The sequence below is a fragment of the Cricetulus griseus genome, chromosome 7 (assembly GCF_003668045.3).
Source record: "Cricetulus griseus strain 17A/GY chromosome 7, alternate assembly CriGri-PICRH-1.0, whole genome shotgun sequence".
In the NCBI taxonomy this organism is placed as follows: domain Eukaryota; kingdom Metazoa; phylum Chordata; class Mammalia; order Rodentia; family Cricetidae; genus Cricetulus; species Cricetulus griseus.
The window spans coordinates 61,914,869-61,936,256 of record NC_048600.1 but is presented as its reverse complement, the minus strand read 5'-3'; the positions used below and the strand labels follow the sequence as shown (position 1 = coordinate 61,936,256).

The window sequence follows — 21,388 nt, the reverse complement described above, 5'->3', positions numbered from 1 at the left end:
CCAAAGGGATTAAAATATGTATTTGTGTAGTTTTATGTACTATAAAAGATAAAGTAGGTATAAGAAACTGAAATGAGACTTGCTGCTTAGATAATTCAATTTTTCTTTTTTTCTTTTTCTTATTTTTTTCCAATTTGGATGTAATGATACAACAAGCATGAGTTTGGGTCTATCAGTTTCTCAATGAGAGTTTGTTTAGTTAACTATGTGTCTCTCGATAACTTCCTTGGATATTTCTATATGTGCATCTTAAATTGTCTTACAGTTTCACACTCTACACAAATGCTCATAATGTGTATATCGATGGTATGATGGGTTGGGCAAAGCTGCTAGAGTACTTAAAAGAGAACTCCTGGCATTATTCTCTGGTACTAATATTCAGAGCAGTTAATGATGTCCTGTTATTTCTCAGGCCTTCTCTTCTTGCTCTCATTGTCTTCTAACACAGTGAATAAACCATATCCATCATCTATTGAACGACTTGATGTAGCAACCAAATATAGCAAAGCATTGATGTGCTGTAATGCATTTCACTATATTCTATACTCAATAGCATATATACATGCAAGCATGCCATATATACATATAAAACAATACAATATACACATACAAATACATATGTATATACCCCTGTGCATAAAGATTTCTTTAGCCCTCTATATTTGTTACTTTTCTTATCACATTGACAAAATAACCACAAAGGCAATGGGAGGAAGGAAGGAAGGGTTTGCTCTGGCTTGCAGTGTAAAAGGATGTAATGCATCATGATGGGAAGGCATGTTGGCAGGAGCAAGAGAGCAGCTGGACATGTTGCATCTGCAGTCAAGAACGGGAGACTTACCATTTCTCCTGTGCAGCTTTCTTTCTGCTGTTTATGCAGCCTAGGACCCTATCCCATGGAGGGGTGCCACCCACATTTAGCCTGGGTCTTCCTATTTCCATTAGCCTAATTGAGACAACCCCTCACATACATGCCCAGAGATTTGTTTCCAGGAAGATTCTACATCCTATCAAGTTGACAATAAATATAAACCATTACGCCCTCTAAGATCAGTACTTGTTAGCTTGTCAACATGTAGGCAATACCATCTGCATTAAAAATGCATGATTTATAGTAATTTCACTCAAGAAATTAATTTTTCCTCATCTAACTTTGTAACTATACAGCTAATAATAAGATTCTGGGAATATAAAGCTAAAAGTTTCTCACAGAAAACTGTCCTGCTCTGTACAGTGCCCACTGCATGATAGTGATAGACTTAGAATAGCTGAATTTTACTAACACTTTAAATTTATTTTTTCATGTGCAAGAGCACATATGTGCCACAACACATGTGTGGAGGGCAGAGGACACCTTGCAAATGTGTATCATTTCAGTACATGGGTTCCAGGAATCAACCTGAGACCATCAGGCTTGGGAGCAGTCTCTTTGCCCATGTGCCAACCCAAACCTTATGAACCTTCTGAATTTTATTAACTTGCATTTCCATACAAAGGAACATCTGAGTCAATTTTCTCTGCAAACCATGTATGGAGAAGGCCTCCTGCAAATGCTGGCTGAATGGATTAATTACCTACTCTTTTTAGGTTAGGAGAACGTGTCCTAATCCCCCCAAAGAAAATATTTTCTGTGTATCCTAGAAACTGCTCACAACAACTACAGATGTTTTGCATTAGCAGCTTAATAAATACCACTAGGGAAGACATGCTGTGATTAAACTGCCCCAAGTGACTTTTTCCATGAAAAGTAGGTATCTAGGATCTACTTATTCCTCATATCTGCAAAGGCCTGGAGACGGTGGCCTCCATTTTCACCATGCACAATCCCAGAAGTTGAGGAAACTCAGCATCCTCTCCAATTCTCAGTTCATTTTTGCAGCTCTGACTAAATATAACCTAGAATTTCCTTAGGAAAATGTAACAGCATGTTACTCTCAGGAGTCCATGCTAATAATTAAATGTGGAGGCTGGGGAGAGGGCTCCCTTAGTCAAGTGCTTGCCACCTAAGTGCAAGGACCTGAGTTGTCTTCTCCCCAGCCCCGGAATCAAGAGTCAGGGGTGTGTGCTGACAGTGGCTTATAGTCCCAGTTGCTAAGGAGGCAGAAACAGGTAGATCTCTGAAATTTTCTGGCCAGCCCATTCTAATCAACTAGCCCTAGGTCCCAGTGAGAGTCTCGACTGCAAAAACTAAGTGGGCAGCCTCTGAACAACAGCAGAAGTTGAACCCTGGCCTCTACATATGTAGACATATGTGCACTCATATAAATTTGCACTTACACACACACACACACACACACACACACACACACTCACACACTCACTCACACCTCACACACATAAACTAATATGAAAACAGTTGATTCAGGGGAATTTTTTAAGGTCATTGTCTGACAAGTTACTCTATCCTTACCATGATTCCTGTGCTGTAGAAGGTACCAGCTTACAGAAAAATGGATCTCCAATCTAAGGAATACTATATTTGAGTATTAAGACATTTCCGAGTTCAATATTTTGGACTTCGACAAAAACTATCTCACTGGTTCTAGAAAGAATTCTAACAATGATAGCTAAACGAAAACCTTTTTATCTATTATTTTACCAGAAAAATATTGTTTTGCAAAGTATGTTCATTATTTGTGTTTTTCTGTAATTACTAAAATGCATTACTTATAAATATATCAGGTGGTTTAATTTAAATTTTCTTATGTTTCTTGCTTCATTATAAGAAAACTAAAGCTGGCCGGCAGTGGTGGCAGATGCTTTTAATCCCAGCATCAGGAGGCAGAGGCAGGTGGATCTCTGTGAGTTCAAGACCAGCCTGGTCTACAGAGCAGGACAGGCTCCAAAGCTACAAAGAGAAACCTTGTCTTTAAAAACCAAAAGAAAAGAAAAAGAAAGCCAGAGCTGGAGTTTATAACTTAAATAGCAAATTCTGAGATGGGTGGATTCTTTTAGAAGTATATGGCTTCCATGGGCATAGCTGCCATTGAGAATTTGTTCACATGGCTTGAACATTCATCTGGGTCTTTTCTAGGGCTCTGTAATCAGCCTTCCACCCCCTCTTGTCCAATGCACCTCCAAGCCCTGCTGGTTCTCTCCTATGTATCCCCTCAGCCCATCCACTCCCCTTTCTGTGTATGAGTTCTCTAACCCACCTTTACTAACTCTCCCCTGCTCTCCACATCTTTCTTTGCATCTGCAGCTGTCTTCTCCATGCTGCAGCACGGTGTCTGAATGTCACTATCAGAATGTCACAGCTCTACATAGGACTTGTATTCCTCGCAATTCTGGGAGTGGGAAAGTCTGAATTCTGAAGCCAGAATGGCCAGACTCCACTTCCTGACTTGAAGATGGACAGATTCCTGCTCTCCTTACATTAGAGATGGGAGATGAATGTTAGTTTGTCTTTCCTTATGACTCTCATCCTGGGTTCGTAGACAGGTGACAGAAAAAGGATGTATCTGACATTTCTTTTTATATGAGCACCAATCCCATCATCCGGGTTCCAACCTCATGAACTCTTCAAAATCTAGTTAAATCCTTCCTCTAGTTAGGGTTTCTATTGCTTTGATAAAGCACAGTGACCCAAGGCACTCTGAAGAGGAACAGGTTCATTTCATCTTATACTTCTAGGTAAGTGACTCCATCACTGAGAGAAGTCAGGGCAGGAACTCAAGCATGGTAGGGACTGATGCAGAGGCATGGAGAAGGACTTGCTCTTTATGGTTTGCTCAACCTACTTTCTTATAGAACCCAGGACCACTATCCCAAAGCTGGCACTACCCACAGAGAGCTGGAACCTCCCCATATCAACCACTCATTAAGAAAAGGCACTACAAGCTTGCCCATATGCCAATCCAGTTGGAACATTTTCTCAGTTGAGGCTCCCTCTTCCAAAATGACTCTAGTTTATGTCAGATTGACAAAAGAAAATTACCAGTATACTTCCCAAAGCCCTATTTTGTGCTGCCATCTCAATAGGAGTTAAGATTTCAACATGTTAATAATTGGCTGATATAGACACTCAGTGCATAACATGCAGCCACACAATCTTTTAAAATCTGAATTTGAAGAAATTGTATCTCTTGATTAATAACTAATTATGGCCTTTAGAACACTGCACTCCCTGGGACCTATCCTTTTCTCTATTACCCATCATGCTGCCTCTTGCTATATATGATCAAACCCCACAATCTTCTTTATTAGTTGTGTTTCTGAAGTGTCTGGCCTTTGTGTATTCTTTTTTATTGCTACACCCCTCTTAGCATGTTCATCTCTCATGACTTTTAAGATATCAGCAAAACTTCAGTTCTTCTGAAAACTTGAGTGCTACGTGTGACATCAGGAAAGTTTCAAAGATTTGTTGAGGGATCGCGATCAGCTCATAAAACTCCCATGAGGCTCAGTTTTCTTCTTGGAAAAGAAAGAACATAGGCTGGCAAAATGGCCATGTTTCCATGATGATATTAACTCCCACCAGCACTCTTTATCAGTTTATATTATTTGTGAGCTCATATGACTACCAGTGGTTTCTACTTGTTGAGTATGATAGTGGAGGATGCGCCACTCTACCACCTGTGACTATGTATCCCTGCTTCTAAGGCCTACAGCTAACTCCTCAACACATCCATGCTGAATGAATTGAACTTTGGGTTTAGTTGCATACCATAATCTTCTCCCGGCTCATGAGGGTATTTCATCTAGACAGTTACCTGAAGTGACCTAGCAAAGCATGGAATCCACCCATTTCCACTTTATATAACTTCAAAACAACCATATTTTACTTGGTAGGATAAGAATATATTTTTATACCAATATTGGATTATAAAATGGATAAGGAAGTAAAACTGAAAAGGGGTCATCAAAAGCTTAGCCAATGGTTGATTTTGTTTCTTGGAAAATCAGGAATGGGAAACAGAAGAGCTAATGTTTAGTTCTGGATTTCTCTGAGATTACTTTTCCAAGTTTTAAGACATTAGATATAATGTTTATTGTTTCATTACTTCCATCTGTAATGAATGTTGCTTTCTGCTAGTTTGTCTCTTACAGAATTCATTTCCTGATGGTTTTATTCTGCCAAGAAAGTGAGTTTAGGGTTAGTGTAGCAGCTGCTTAGCATATGCAGGACCCTAGGTCCAATCCCTGGCAGCCCAAAAATATAACACTGCAAAACTTCTTTCAGTATATACTCTAGAGTTCTTTGCTTCTCCAGGAGGAAAAGGAGGTGAGCAAGGATGAAAGTCTACCTATATTAGGTGCTGACCTCACAAAATTTTAGATTTAGAAGGTACCACTCAGGTCTAATACTTAGCTCAGCTCATTTTACACTTGAGGAAATGAACACCTAGAAAGATTATATGCTATGTTTTATACCTTACACACCACAGAGGGAAGACTAGATGTCAGGTCTCTTATATACAGAACTCCTCAAAGGAAAACTGTAGTAAGCCTGAACTCTGAACTTGAGTGTCTTTTCTAGAGAAGCTGTGTTTCTGTTACTATGGTAATGGTACATTCAAGTATGTTTTTTTTTTTTTTACAAGTGTACCCCCTACCTGAGCTAGTAGGGAAAAGAGCCATTGAGCTGAACTTTATGGTGCATCAAGATACTTTAGATAGATCTGTCACATGCTTTATAAATTCCTGATTGATTTCATGGAATTAAGTTATTGGGCAGAGAACCAGCTAATGGAAACACATCGATGAAATCATTTTTGAGGGACATTAAATGGAACTTAAAATAAAGCTGAAATGGTTTTATGGATTTTTCAGTCAAACTGTTTATGAACATTCATTGCCTGTAAATTATATTGTGTCAAAAGAAAGAACCAGTAGGTATCATTTTATTAGGAGTCTTTTTGAAATAATAAAATCAAGAATAATATATTATCCAAGAATGGTAGAAGGCAGGTTTGAGGATGTGTATCAGTGATGGCTATCTGGAAAAGTAAGAAATGTGGAAATCAGAAACCTGGTAGGATTTAAAAATAAAGGTCTTTTTTTTAAGTGTTAATATCTCATCTCATTGTAGATATGAGTTGGTTTGGGAAGACAGGTAACTGGGAATTTAAAGGCAAGCACTACTTGACATGATCCTTGGTATTTGTTTAGACTCGGATAAAAAGGAATAAGTACAGGGCAGATGGATCTGCTGAGAGATCACCTGGAGCAGATGAAAAGAGCATTGGATCTGGAAGTGAGGCTGAACTTAAGTTTCCAACCCCAGGCTCCTCAGCTCTATGACAATGGGACAGTTTTCATGTCCCCAAGGCACAGATTGCACATCCATAAGATGCTCAGTCTCTTTACCATAAGGCATGCATACATGACAGCATGTGTGTTGAGGTCTGAAGACTTGTCTTTTAGTAGAGTCTCCCTGTCTAATGTAAGTTCCAAGATGAATTCAGGTGTTCATCCTCACATGACAAGTGATTCACCCACTGGGTTATTTTGCCAGCCTATGTTCCTTCTTTTCCAAGAAGAAAATAGAGTGTCGTGGGAGTTACATGTCGATTTCAGGGTCCCTCAGCAAACTTCAAACTTCTTGAAATTTGAGTCTAAAGTCATGGCCTTTGGTGTGTAGATACACCATTGGTCAAATCCCAACACACAACAACTCAGAGATTATTGGATTAGATGATGAAAAAACAAGGAAATGTGGGCATCTTGCCTTTCCCTCCTTTCCCACAGAGAGTCCCGTTTCCTACCCAGAGATGCCCCTCTGGTGTTTGTTGCCTTTTTTTTCAGTAGGTGGTGCATTCAGCTGTGTGGGAACTACTTAGCTACACATCACTAATCACAGAAAGTTAAAAGAGGAATGTCTTGTTGTAGCTTGCAATAGAAAGTTCAGTGTGGTCGTTTATTTCTGTGTGTCTGAGAATGTGTGAGGAAGGACATGGCAGTCAGAGATAGGAACAGAAGCTGTATGTCACATGACAAGCAGGAAGCAGAAGGAAACAGACACAAAAACCAAGTTAAGATAAGACACAGCCTCGAACATCATATCCCTACCTCTACTTTCTTCAGCTTGCAGCCCTTTCTAAACCTCCTAAGACCTCCCAAAATACCAACGACAGCTAGGGACAAAACATTCAACACATAATCCTGGGAGAGGCATTTGACATTCAAACAAAAATAGCCTAACATGGATAATGCAAGGTAATAATAGTCTTCAAAGCCAAATTTAGTGCATGTTCAACAAAAGATACATGATAATCTAAAATCCAGTCTGTCCTACACTTACACAAAACTACAATGAGGGAATCTCAGGGTGAAAATTAGTAATTTATGCATAATAAAACTTTCAATATTCTTAGGTAATTCACCTAACAAGTTGTCAATTTCATTATGTGTATACTTCAACATGTTTGAAATGCTATGGGATCTTAAAAAGCAAGAATTTCAGTTCTGCGGAGATGCTCAGTGGGTAAAGTGCTTGTCATGCAAACACAGGGACCTGAGTTTGGGTCCCCACTAGCTGTATAAAAGGCAAACTTGGCTGGAATACATTTGTAACTTCAGCACTGGGAGGTGGAGACAGATGGATACCAGAGGCTTGCGAGATAGCCAGTCTGGCCACAATAATTCTCTCCAAGTTCAGTGAGAGACCCTGTCTTGACAAATAAGGTAAGGCATCATTGAAGAAGAGCCCCCCCCAATATCAATTCTAGTTTCTACATGAACATGCATGTGTAAACACACCTGAGAACACATATATACACACAGGCAAACACACAAAGATATTTTTAGAATGAGAAAAGCTTGAAATGGCTCATACTTAATGTTTCTGTCCACCGAACATGGCAATTCTATGAGGTTGCTGCAGGGAATATGAGCAAGTATATATGATGGAACCTATAGGATTTACTCAAAATCATTAACTTATAAGTTCCTGCTGATCATCAAGCTGTTCCTCCAATGGCTATGTGTAATATGAGGCCAAAGCACTACTTTCTGATTTACTTGTAGCAGTCTTTTGCTGCTATCATAAGATTGAATAATTTTGCAGTTTCTGCATAAGTAAATAAACAAATTCATTTTTATGGACACATCGTTATACCAAGATGAATCTAAAATGAAGTAATAATTACAAATGAGGAGTTTCTAGGTGGTATAAACATGCATGAGAGTGCTAGAAATTTGCACATGAGTGCAAGATACTCCCCTTTTCTTAACCTCATCAAACACATACAGCAAATGTGAAGCCCAGAACTTCTTCAAAGTACAGGATACCACCCCAGCTATGTTTAATTGGAAAGCTAATGTCCAGAGCAATTGTCCCCGATACACTGCAGGTTAAATGATTTGAAATCACTTAGGGAGCATAAAAATCAGATAATCGCTATGTTTTATAGCTTGAAAGGTTCAGCTAATGTTGTCAAGTGGAATAGATAGAGGCTGATAGCTCAAGCAGGAGCTGAATGTCTCGATTGGACTGGGGATCAATGTTTATACTCAGCATAGAAATCCGTACTTCAAGTGATCTCCCATAATGTTCCATTTGCATAACTTTTCAGAATCATAAAGCAGAACATTGTTTACAGAAGAAGCTTTAGCTTGACACTAGGCAAACACCACCATCTAATCCCATGTGACACAATCTGTACTGCATGTCAGGGAGAGGGCCTCAACTGCTGTATTCAAAGCTTCCATTCAGGTGACCATTAATAATTTATAAGAGACAAGATTTAAAATTTCCCATTTCAAGGCATCTTTTTAAAGATCCTTTTTCTTTGTTTTTGAGAAAAAGGCTATCAATTTTAGAGTGAGGAGTAGAAACATGGGAGGGGCTCAAGGAGGGAAAAGGAACATAATGGAATTGTGTTTTAATCATAAAGTACTTGCTTGTCTTCTTTTTGGAAACCCAGGGAGGGCAGGCTTCCTTCTAGCCTCACTGTAATATAACAGGAATTGCCCCTGGTTTTTTTTTTTTTCAAGGCTTGCTTACAGGAACTGATTCAATCATGTCCTGTCAGAAGCCCTGAAACTAGTGGCAATATGCATGCTCTCCACTCTAACAGCATGCTGCAGATGCCCTAGGTGGCCCCACATGCACAATATCTGTTTTGTCTTTTCTCTGTAGGAGCTGAAGGCACAGTCTTTCCCAAATCCATAGAAACACCTAATGTCAGAGCAGACCCCTTCAAGGAACTAAGGTAAGCTTCTGGCTTTGATTTGCATTGATCAGTGGCTGTTTCCTGTCTGTGGTGGGCCACGGGCTCATTTTGAATAATGCTGACATTTAATTTGTATTGAACATGTTAACTGGGAGAGATTGGAGAATTACTCAAGACAGTGATAATTTTTTTAATCTTTTTTTTTTCATGAGTGCTTAAGGAATTGATGGTCTGGGGTGAGAAGTTGCCAGCTATGGAAAGGTGATTGGTGATTAGATTTCTGGGTTGACATTGTCTATTTATTGCTTATTTCTAGCTTTCTACAAATCGATAGAATTAGAAAACAAATCACAATTGATATGGATCAACTGCCCCAAAAGTATTATCTAAAAGAAGTTTGTTTCTAACCCAATTTAAATGTCTCCCATGTAACAGAATGTCTAATACTTGATGTCCTATAGCACTGGGAATGTAGTCTCTAGATATTCTTTGCACCAGTGTTGCTCTTCAAATATCCATAAGTGTGGGTCTTAGCAGGGCAGGCATCTGAGATGCTTTACAGTTGTCACCAACCATGTAAAATGAAAAATAGCAATATACAGACAGATGGATATAGAGATACAGCCTAAAAGCCATCCTAGGCACTAACAGCCCCACAAGAGAAACACATTCAAAACAGTATATTGATATAAATACAACTGTGGTTTCTTAGGTAGGATTATAATCATCCAGAAGCCAGGGGAATGCTGGTTTTCTTTGTGTTTGATAATTCTTTGACCTGACATCAATGGTAAATCACCAGGACAGACAGCATTGGCTAACTACTTCATAATAGAAGTCAACTATAATCAGATGCATCTGCATTGCATAGGCTATATCCTCTCTTTCAGAATGTACACTCTTGATCCGTGCTTTCCTGAAATGGCCACAGCCACAGGGGAGCCTGTATTCCCTTAACAGAAACATATTCTCAACCATGAGAAATATATCTCTTCATTCCCAAAACCCAGGCATTTCTTCAAAATGTAAACATCCTAAGGATAAATGGAAATAGATTGAGAGAAAAGAGGGAAAATTTTAGGAAGTGAGAACCCCGCCACCCAAAAGAATCCCAAATAAGGTGGAGCTGTAGTTTCTAGGCCAGCTGCCCTGCATGTGTGTGAGCATGCCTGTATGTGCATGCATGTTTATACATGTGTGGTGAAGTTGGTACATACACCAGATATCTGCACTTTCACAGTTACTACAGCAAGTCTCACAAGGGCCAAGCAGAATCAACTCACTTGTGTCTTGATGGATGAATGGATAAAGAAAATGTGGCAGATGTGTGATGTCACTGAATTTTAACTCAGAAACTGCATCAGAAAGAAAGGCAGTCTCTGGAGTTTTAGGAATAAGAATTCAGGACTCCAGGTTTGGACAGCCTGAGTCAGTGTTCTGAGAAAGGCATGGGGAGTCTGAGTTTAGGTGGGCCATTGGCTGTAGAGAAGGTAAAGAAAGAAGTGTAAACTGAACTGAAATGCCCATAAAGTTGGAGTCCAAACACCAAGTGATGGACATCCTGAAGTTTAGAATGCAAAGGCATTGACTTGTGGTTCCTGGATTGCTGATGCTTCATGTAAAAGGTTCGCATTTTAGGTAGCAGTTGGCAGTTGGAGTCATGCCTAACCTTATGTACTAATGGCTCCCTGACTCCATTTTGTAAAGTTCTATCAAAATTGCTTTTATAATAATTATTATTTTTTGCAACATGAAAGCCATAAAAAGTATGATAGCAACATATGACAGCATGGATGAACTTAAGGACATTATGTTGAATGAGATAAGGTAGATACACAAAGAAAAATAGTGTGATCTGATTCATATATTAAACCTAAAATAAGTAGATTGTATAGTATAGGTAGAATGGTGGTCATTATCAGTAAGAATATGAGTACTGGAGATTGGAAGAGCTTAGATAATGGGTACCAAATATGCATTATACACATTACATTGAAATCTGTTCTATTGTACTGTGTAGACAGGTGCTATAATTCACAGCCTATCACATATCTTATAAAGAACCAGAAAAGATGGGTTGAAAGATTACATCACAAAAGTGACCACTGTTTAAGAAGGTACAAAGGCTAATTACCCTCCTTTAATTATTATTATATCCTATCAAATTAGCATTTTCTCCTCATAAACACATATTATTAAAATAAAACCATAGCAAAAGGATATTTTTCAATAATCAGTTCATGCTGGAAAACATAGGACAATGTTTGCTCATAGTGTGCTGAGGCTAAGCTTTCAGTGTCTACTCAAAACCTAAGAGAAAACTGGGAATTTGCATTAGAATATGTTCTCTGTAAACTTTCTGAGAAAATGAGAGTGTAGTTCAAAAACATAAAATTATGGGCAAAGTCCACAGATGATCAAAGTAATGTTTTCTGATAAGAATTATCCCCATTTCATTTTGTTGCTATGATTAAAAAACACTCTGATTAAGGAGGGTTTGATTGGCTTACACTTTGATTGAACAGTCCATCATTGAAGAAGTCAAGGCAGGGACTTGAACAATGAGTCATGTTGGAATCCATGGACGCATGCTTCTTCCGGGTTTACTCTCTAGGTCATGTACTTATGCTTAACTAGCTATTTATACAGCCCAGGACCACCTGCATGGAAAATGGTGCCATAACAGTTTATCAAGGTAGCCCTCACAGGCATGCCCACAAACCAACCTGATTTAGATAATTTCTTAAATGAGGCTTCTCCTCTCAGATGACTCTAGGCTGTGTCAAAATGACACTTAGGGCTGACTAGGACAGACATCCTTGTGTTATCCTTACACTGTTTTGTTTGTCCCTTTTGTCCAAATCATGGTAGTCTGAGTCCAGTTGAAAATACAAAATATCATAATTTGGCCCTTTCTTCTTTCTAGAATTCTTTTTTCTTATTGGCATTATCTTAGGGTTTCTATTGTTGCAATGAAACACAATGACAAAAAAGCAAGTTTGGGAAGAAAGGTTTTCTTTGGCTTAGATTTCCATGGCATTAATCATTGTTGAAGGAAGTCAGGACAGGAACTCAAATAGGGGAGGGTCTTGGAGGCAGGAGCTGATGCAGAGGCTATTGAGGGGTGGTTCTTACTGGCTTGTTCCTCCTGGCTTGCTTAACCTGCTGTCTTATAGAACCCAGGATTACCAGCCCAGAGATGGTACCACCCACCAGGGGCTGGGCCCTCCCCCATTGGTCACTACTTGAGAAAATGCCTTACAGCTGGATTTTTGTGGAAGCTCCTTCCTCTCTGATGACTCTAGCATGTCAAGTTGATACACTAAAATAGCCATTACAGGCATCTTGTAACATGGCCAGCCTTTTGACACTGCAACATGACCTTGTCATCTGCAAAATTTACACACCATAACAAAGCACAAAGCAGTCAGATTACAGTATATGTATATACTTGAATATATATATATATATATATATATATATATATATCTCACAATAAAATCTTATAATAGTTTAAGCAGTCTGTGATTTGTGTTGAGCCCCATCCCTAGCTATCTTCAGTGGTAAGCTACAGGGTACATATACCTGTTAGACAAATTGAAGATTCCCATTTGTGGTTCACAGACAGATTTGTACTAGACTCTGTATGTTTTGCATTTTCATTCATTGAATAGCAGCACATTTTACTCTAGTCTGCTAACTGGTGCTGACTTTGCCTATGGAGCCAAAGATAATGAACTTGAAGTCTATGTCCTCTGGCCTCTGCATCCCACTGTGTCTTTGGACTCAAGGAAACAGTGTACTTTAAATGAGACTCCTGGACTTGTGTCAGCAAGTAGAGAACCACAAACTGTACTATTACTAATGCAACAGAGTGAAAATGGCTAGGTACTATGAGTCAGGGACCCAACTAAACTCATTCCATGGCCTTGATCCAAATACGGAGCCCTGGCATCTATAGAAACCCAGCTCTCTTTTGGTTCTAGATGTCTATTTATTTTCTATTATTCCAACTTCTTATTGTAAAATAATTTAAACATGAGTTATAGAAGTATATACAGATCATCTCCTTACTATTCTTTCTAATATCAACTTCTTACAGTCCTATGATATCATGTTTTCTATTAGGTTTGCTTCAAGAGATACAGTCATCTATATCATCAATCAATAATATGTTATTAAAAGAGCTCTATAGACAGGAGCTGGTTGAGATGTAAGTGAATGGATCTTTAAAATTCTCTGTGCAGTTAAATTTGGGTATTTGGGATGGGGTTCTTTAAATGAAATAGATTGATTTTTCTCAGCAAGTATTGTTACTGGTTAACAAGTTGAGTCAGAAGATCCCAGAAGACTTGGACCTGGACTTTCTTTTAAAATAAACAACTTAAATATCCACAGTGCTTCATCACCCAGATGATCAAACATCAGAAAATTGTACCCATCTCTGCATGCTTTTCCACTAGAATCACTTCCCTGTCCTTGCTCTTGGTTGCTTCAGAGTTTGGATTCTTTGGTTTATTTATTTTTTCTTGCTTACTTGTTCACAGAAAACAGTATTGGGACTTCTGGTATTTCTTCCTTAGATGCTCCTAGTAAAGGAGAAATAGCTTCCTTATTGCAAAGTTTTGGTTTATTGCTTTGCTCTTGCGTGACTATGGTCCCTGCTTTGCAGTGTTTACTCAAAATGTTTCTATATAATCCCCAAGCTGAGGTCAAATCCATAACAGAGTGCTGCTTCTTACTATACTGATAAGGGCTACAACAACCATCTAGGTAAGAAGGTTCGTACATGTTGACTTTACCCAGAAGGGTAATTCTGAAATAATGATGCAATGTTCCAAGTTGGAAACTATACTCAAAAATACACTAAGCGCTGAACCTGTTCCTTTCAATAAGAGGAACTCATCTGGAATAGTAATTGGATTTTAATAAATTCACTACTCAGGGTGTGAATATATTCAATGTTCCCTTGTTCAGAATCTTCTGATCACCAGCTCTTCATGATCTGAGGTGGGAAATGGGCCCCTCGGCTTTGCATATGTATTTTCTCTGAGAACACAGAGAGGCCGCCTTTGAGTGCCCACACTGCTCTGAGGGCTCCCTGTGACTGTGAAGCCTTCTTAGAGGATCCTGAGGCTTAGAGAATCAGGAAGGAGAATCTGAAATCAGAGACACCAGGGATGAAGAAGTGAAAGGTGGAGACAAAGTTGAGTGGGTTGTGATATTTGACAACTTTAACCAGCCCCCACATCTTGGAAGAACCGTAAAAATGCCTAAGAACAAAGAAGCTAAATAAACTTTATTTAACAACAACAACAAAAAAAAAATAAACTCCACATTCTTTTTCACATTCACTTAGAGCAAGGATTAACATGATCACCCTCTCTCCAAAAATCAGAGACTATTTTACAAAGTAATGGTTGGATTGTTACTAAGGAATCATGTATTGAACATTTGCAAGGCAGGTGTGAATAAAATGAATGCTGAGGTGGTTTTCAAGTCAAGGGGGAATGCAACAGAAATGTAACCCAAAATACATTGTAACGTGATAATTACTAGGATTGAGGTATGAATCAAATTGGTAGAAACACAAAGAATAACATCTACCTAGGATAATTAGGTAATGTTGCCCATAGCAAATAATGCTTGAGATATGTAGAAAAGAGTCAATGACTTAGTCTTAGGATTGAAAGAGAAAGGGTGTCTCTTGCCACTTGTTTTAAGGAACAAATATCCCAACCTTTCTTTGTGGCTCTCCACAACATTCTATGGCATTTATTAAAATGTGATTTTTCCTTCTGGTGGCTATATTGTTTATTAAATTGTGGACATGATTTCAAATATGATTGCAAAAGACTTGAAATACTTTATTAAGTTGCTAAAGGTAGCCCATCCCATGGTTTGGGGATAAAAAATAATTTCAAGCATGTTGTACAACAACTGAAAATGCTATTACTTTTAGTTTTTTTTTTTTCAAGTATTACCAGCATCCTATGGATAGGACAGAACTCTTATCAACATCTAGTAGTCCCAGCATATTCTGGAAGAGTCTATAGGTGGTGTGTGTGTGTGTGTGTGTGTGTGTGTGTGTGTGTGTGTGTGTGTGCACTTTTGTTTTTTAATGTAAAATAGGAAAGCTAATTTCTTCGAAAATGTGTAAGATTTAGAACCTGTGTATATCATACAGAAACTAGAATTCAATCAGACTCAGATAAATTGTCAAAAGTAAATTATTTTATTTACTATAGTCTGGGCCTAACTAAAGTCTAACTAAATTTAAGTTGCCTTCTGGTGCTTTATAAAACTAAGGTACCAAGGTAGTTTGACAGCCTCAGGGTTCAGTTAACCACAGGGTAGGTATTAACCCTCTCAAAGTCACAATACAAAACTCTCAGATGATGTCTTTTAGAACTGGAAAGGAAGTAGAGAGGGAGAGAGGCATGTAATGAGCCTCTTGGCTGAGGATGTGTGGTATATAGAGCAATACCACAGAATGTCTTTAGAATGTACAGAACCCTTACATTTTCTTTTTGAATATTTTACAGACATCTTCCAAATTTCACAACCTCCTTTCCTTTTCCTCCATTTCCCAGCATCCCACAAACTAAGACTTTGGTCTTTTGTTTTTGCACACGTGATGTTCAGAAACATTTGGCAATATAATATGATTTAAATGAGAAATTTAAAAAATATGCAAACAGCATAGCTAAGATGTCTGGAAGGACCAGAGACCATTACAAAGTATTGGTTGGATGCTTACCAGGGAGTCATGTAGTAAAAACTCAGACTCCAGAGTAAAAGTGAAAGGAACATGAATGACATCAACATTGGTCAAGAGCTTGGGCTCCAGAGGTGGCCTGAAGTTTTTTTTTTAATTTGATCCCAATGCCCATGTGCATAATAAATGCTAGCATAGCTCTTAAGCTCTCAAGTTTAGGTGACTAGAACACATAAAAACTCAGAAAATACAAACTCAGAAACTGTTAGCTTTGGAGAGAAGAGAGAGGCAGTTCTGTATAATCAGGGCAGACAGCTCAGACTGGCATTCCCAAAGTTCAACATTTTTTTCTTCCCCTCAAGATTTCTATCAAATGATGGAGTCCAGTAACTATTTTTCAATTAAAGACAAAACAAGATAGGCAAACAACCACTATATTTAGGGCAACTATTAACATTACAGATAAATGGTTAGCCCTACTAACATTCTTTGTTAAAAGACCATCTCATAAATTGGGCAATGCCATTGTGTTGCTTTTCTTTGCCCAATTTCTGGTCTTCATGAGGAGACAGGAACAAATGGAACAAAGGAAAAGTGATGCTTCAATAATTAAGGTAGTTCCATTGTCACCCTTGACATATCTATCAATCAATCAAAAGCTCTTTAAAAACTGTGTTAGAAGCCAGATGTGATGGCATTTGTCTGCCATCACAATGCTTGGGAGGCAGACACAGGCAGTTCACAGCAATTGTGAGGCCAACCAAGTTTATTTAGTGAGTTGAGCTTGTCAGGGCTATATAGGAGACCCTGTTTCCAAAATAATATCGTAAAGAATGACAAAGGATTTGTTCTTTGAAGATACTTCCAGTGTGTTCTGCATCTATTTCCTCTCTATGTTGTAATTCTCCCATTGGGACCAGAGAAAGATATAAGTCAGGTGACATGGGAGAAATTATGCCATAATTAAAGCTCTCACTCAAAAAGAAATTGAAAGCCTATTTGTCCTTATACCTTGTGAGTTGTGGGAAGAAGATAACAAATGTCATGAAAGCAAGGATTAAAATAAATGACAGCTCTCAATGATGGAGGAAATAGCTAATTAGATGGGTTTCAAGAAAAGTCAGCTGACCCTGGCATTGCACACCTTTAATTCCAGCACTTAAGAGATAGAGACAGGTAGAACTCTGTGAGTTCAAGGGTAGCCTAGGCTAATAGTAAGTTCTAGGCTAGCCAGGGATACATAGTAAGATCCTGCCTTTTAACAAAAGGGGAAAAAAGAAAGGTTAACTACAAGATGTCATTGCCCTTTTTGAGACTGTGGGGTGAAACCATAGTGCAAAGTTCTCCTACATATGGCCTCCCTGTGTGTCATGTATCTAGGGAAGAAATTCTATGAATTCCTAGGAAAGGAGGAAATAGGTTTTAGAAGGAGCCATGTGAACCCACCCCATCCCACTTATTTTTTCTGGTACTACAGATCAAGCCAGAGTCATGCACACTAGGCAAGCATTCTACCATTGAATCTCATTCCAGCTGAGTCCTGTTTGGGAATGTAGGTGGTAACTGATGGTAGAAGTGGACAGGCTTCCAGGAAGATTGCTTGGAGTGAGGCTGATTGCTTAGCTTTCTAATCACCATGGAATGTTACCTGTTAGAAACTAAAAGAAGGTATATTTATTTTCTCATAATTTCCATCTATTGTGGCAGAGAGGGCATGGTATAGAAAAGCAGTTAATGTCTTCATGGCCAGGAAACAGAGGAAGAAAATGCAGAATAGGCCAGGGCAGTCTACAAATGCAAAGGACATGCCTCACAGTTACCTATGTCCTCTACCATGGCCCCATCTCCTGCTTTTCACTGCCTCACAATAATGTCATCATACTATGACTCTAACAAAGAATTAGTCCAGTAATTAGGTCACAAGTCTCCAGATTCAGGTGCTTTCCAAGAGGCCATCAACTGGTTTCTAAGTCTGGAATCCATGAAGCAATGGATTATACTTTATACTTAAATCATAATATAGGCTGAGGCACCAAGTAGATAGTCTGGCTTTAGACTGAGATAGGAGGCGTGTCTAACTTTATGACCTAGCAATACCAACCATACCTGATAGTCAGTGTGGCTAAGTGAGCATGGAGATGAGCAAACAGAATTCAGTGTGATCTGTTACTCAACCCTGAATCTCACCAGAACTATATGTCCTGGAAGCTGAAATTCCTCTGTTCCTCTTACCAGGCAGTCCCATAAATGTTTTCCCCTCTACAATATTCCAATGAGGGAAGGAAAAATGAAAAAACAGATTTTTATAAGGAAAATCTTTTTGGGGGGCTCATAGAAAGGTCACTAGAATAGATGCCATTTGACTTTCCCCCAACAATTCATGAGGAGAGAGTTTGAGACAAAAATTAATCAGACAAGAACAATGAGGATATGCCATTTACTTTTGCTGAATGAAGTGGTTTGTCATTTGGCCAGCTTTCCATGGGGAATGGCTTGGAAATCCCACTGTCTTTTATCTGATGTTGGCAAGATAAAATGGCTATGAGCCTTTCTTTATAAATTTTGTAGGAACCATGGAAATAAGGGTAAAACAATCTGTCAGAATCCACCATTATAACCCTTGTCATAAGCAATATCCATCCCCTTACGAATCTTAAGTCAGCAAGGGATGAGTCCAAATATGCCATTCTCCCCCAAAGTGGCTTGGGTATTTTAATTTTTCAGACTAAACCACATATAGAAAGGAATGCCTTGACAAGAAAAGCATCTTTCAAGCCTCTCTCAAAGTCATTACCTGACATCTCTGGGGTATCTGTGATAGCTAGAGCCATTGATGGCATGCTTGAAAAATGCCACTTTTACTTGTCACAGTAGGCCCATTTCCATCTCAACATAAGAGGGACAATGAAATGACATCACCACCAGTATCCCAGACAAAGTGGCTTTTCTTAAGAATTAAAATTATGAATTTTAGATTAACTTTTAACATGAGTAATTTAAGCCTAAATATGGACTCTAGGAGAAGCCATCATAGGAGGGTATAAAATTGCACTTTTTTTCCTAGTTGTCAAGACAAATATACCAGCTCAAAAGTAAGCATTGATATACTTGTCTTTCAGAGCAAAAAAAATGTGTTCACGAGCTAGGGCTAACTTCTGCCTCCAAAGAAGGCAGAGCAACTTTATTGTTGTTTTTGTCTTGATTAAAATGTCAGCTGCTGTCATTTATTATGTAAAGTATGTAGAATATATTGTTCTGTTAGTTTTCAAAAATGCACAATTGCCTCTGACTCCTGTTTTTCCCTCCTCTAGAGATGGTCCTGCTGGGTATATAGACAGAAAATCTTGCTTAATTACAGCCTTCATGGTCTTGGCTTGAAGCCAGGCTTGTTTGATTCCAGTTAAGACCTTTTCAAAACAAAGAGTAATGGGAGGTTAGCTGAACAAGATGACAAGAGATTTTACATGAATTCAGTTGAGAATCAGAAATGAATTAAAAACAAACCAGCCAGTCAATCATGTTTTCCTCTCTCTTGCACTCTTCTTAATCCAGTATGGTCCATGGTTTGTTAGAATACAGTGAGAGTCAGACAAACAGATCTCGGGGACCCCTGGACAAGCACATTTCATTTCCTAGCCATGGTCAGGCACAATGTTGGACCTAATGTCACTGCATTATCTGCTCTTTTTTTATGGGTATCACTGACTTGATGAAGCTTCAAAATATAGCTCTCAAGAGCTGGAGAGATGGCTCAATGATTAGGAGCACCCGCTGGCTCTTCCAGAGGACCCAAAGTTCAGCTGACCACCCATGTTCAATGATGTACAACCTCCTATAACTCTAGCTTCAGGTGAACTGATGCTCTCTTCTGACCTTTATGGCTGCCCCTACACACATGGCACATGTGCATGCGTATGTGCACATGTGCACACACATACAAACAAATCTTAAAAGTCCCTCTCAACCTTAGCATAACCTATTTGTTTAGAGTCCACTTCTCTTCCCAATCTTCTGGCATTCTCTTATTTTTATTTCTTGTCTTGCCCACCTATGTCTTCCATCCCTTCCCCTTATCCTTTCCTTCCTGCTCTCATATTAAAAATTTTCAGAAATCTTCATTCTATAATGTTGCCCTTTATTATATCCTGCATGAATTACATAGATGTACTTTCTCTTTTCTTTTCTACTATAGGTTATACAAATGATAGTTTCCTTCAAGTTATTTAAATTAAGGTCTGCAGAGACTCACAGCCAGACATTATGTAGAGGGAGAGTCTAAGTTGGAGGTCTCCATCAAATCCCTCCCCTCAGAGCTTAGAAAGTCCTGCAGTAGAGGAAACAAAATTTAAGAGTCAGAGGGGATAGAGGACACCAGGAGAACACAGCCCTCTGAATCAACTAAGCAAGGCACATATGAGCACACAGAGACTGAAGCAGCAGACACTAGGTCTACCTGGGTCTGCACCAGGTCCTCTGTGTATATATTACACATATTAGCTTAGTATTTGTATGGATCACCTGACTGTGAGAACCAGAGGGTCTCTGACACTTTTGCCTGCTCTTGGTATTCTTTTCCTTTTGTTAGGTTGGCATGTTTAACTTCGATATGAATGTTTTTCCTTTGTCTTATTATATTATATTTTGTTGTATTTGGTTGTTATCTCTTAGAAGCCTGTTCTTTTCTAATGAGAGACAGAAAGGGGGTGAGTCTCAGAGAGAAGGGAGGTGGGGAGGGACTGGAAGGAATAAAGGGAGGAGAAAGTATAATCAGGATGTATTGTATGAGAAAGGAATCTATTTTCAATTTTAAAACTTAAAAAATAAGTTGGTGATTCATATATCACTTCAATTTAAGAACTAACACACCATGGATCTCTTTGGAGGGACTGGAGAGATGGCTCTGTGTTTAAGAGTCAGTATTGCTTTTGCAGGTGACTGGAATTTTTGTTCTCAGCATCCAAGTCCAATGGCTCATAGGCTACCTGCACTTAGAGTATCTTCATAATAGTCTGCACAGACAACCACATGTGTACATACCCACACAGACACACATGTATACATGATTAACATTAAAATAAATATTTGTAAATCTATTTTGTACACATGAGGAACTAGTTAAGTGATGGTCTCTGGGATACAAAGATTCTGGAGTTTCTGGATGAGTTGAATTCATTGTCAAAATTTGCATGTCTTCCCTCTTTGGTTGGTCAGTTTTCCTAGAGTGATATCTTAACCCATTGCTTGAGACAACTTTGATGTTCAGTATGTTTGGAGCAGTGGAAAACTGAGAGGTCTTGCCCTATAATATGTAGGTTTACACTTAGCCCTGGTTTTCAGTGTTTGTTACCTTCAGCTCTCCTTGTATGACAGAGGCCAGAGTTGACTTCCTACTTCCTCAGTAAGGGTGGTGTGGTCACAAGGTAAAGAGGGAAGAAACTCCTAGAGGGTGACTGTTTCCTGAGGCCTGCTCCCATTAGCTATATGATTGTAGCCACATCAAAGAGGTACTTGTTCACTGCCATTCCTGGGCCAGCCAAGATTGTGAATCTTGAAT

The 21,388-nt window shown here is 38.8% G+C and overlaps 1 protein-coding gene across 1 annotated transcript in view; it reads left to right on the top strand.

Moving 5' to 3' along the window:
• Sgcd (sarcoglycan delta) overlaps positions 1–21,388 on the top strand; it is a 382,102-nt gene that overhangs the window by 274,718 nt on the left and 85,996 nt on the right. The window contains exon 6 of the mRNA XM_027427680.2: positions 9,083–9,155. Within this exon, the coding sequence (XP_027283481.1) occupies positions 9,083–9,155 (73 nt within the window). The remainder of the gene's footprint in view (positions 1–9,082; positions 9,156–21,388) is intronic.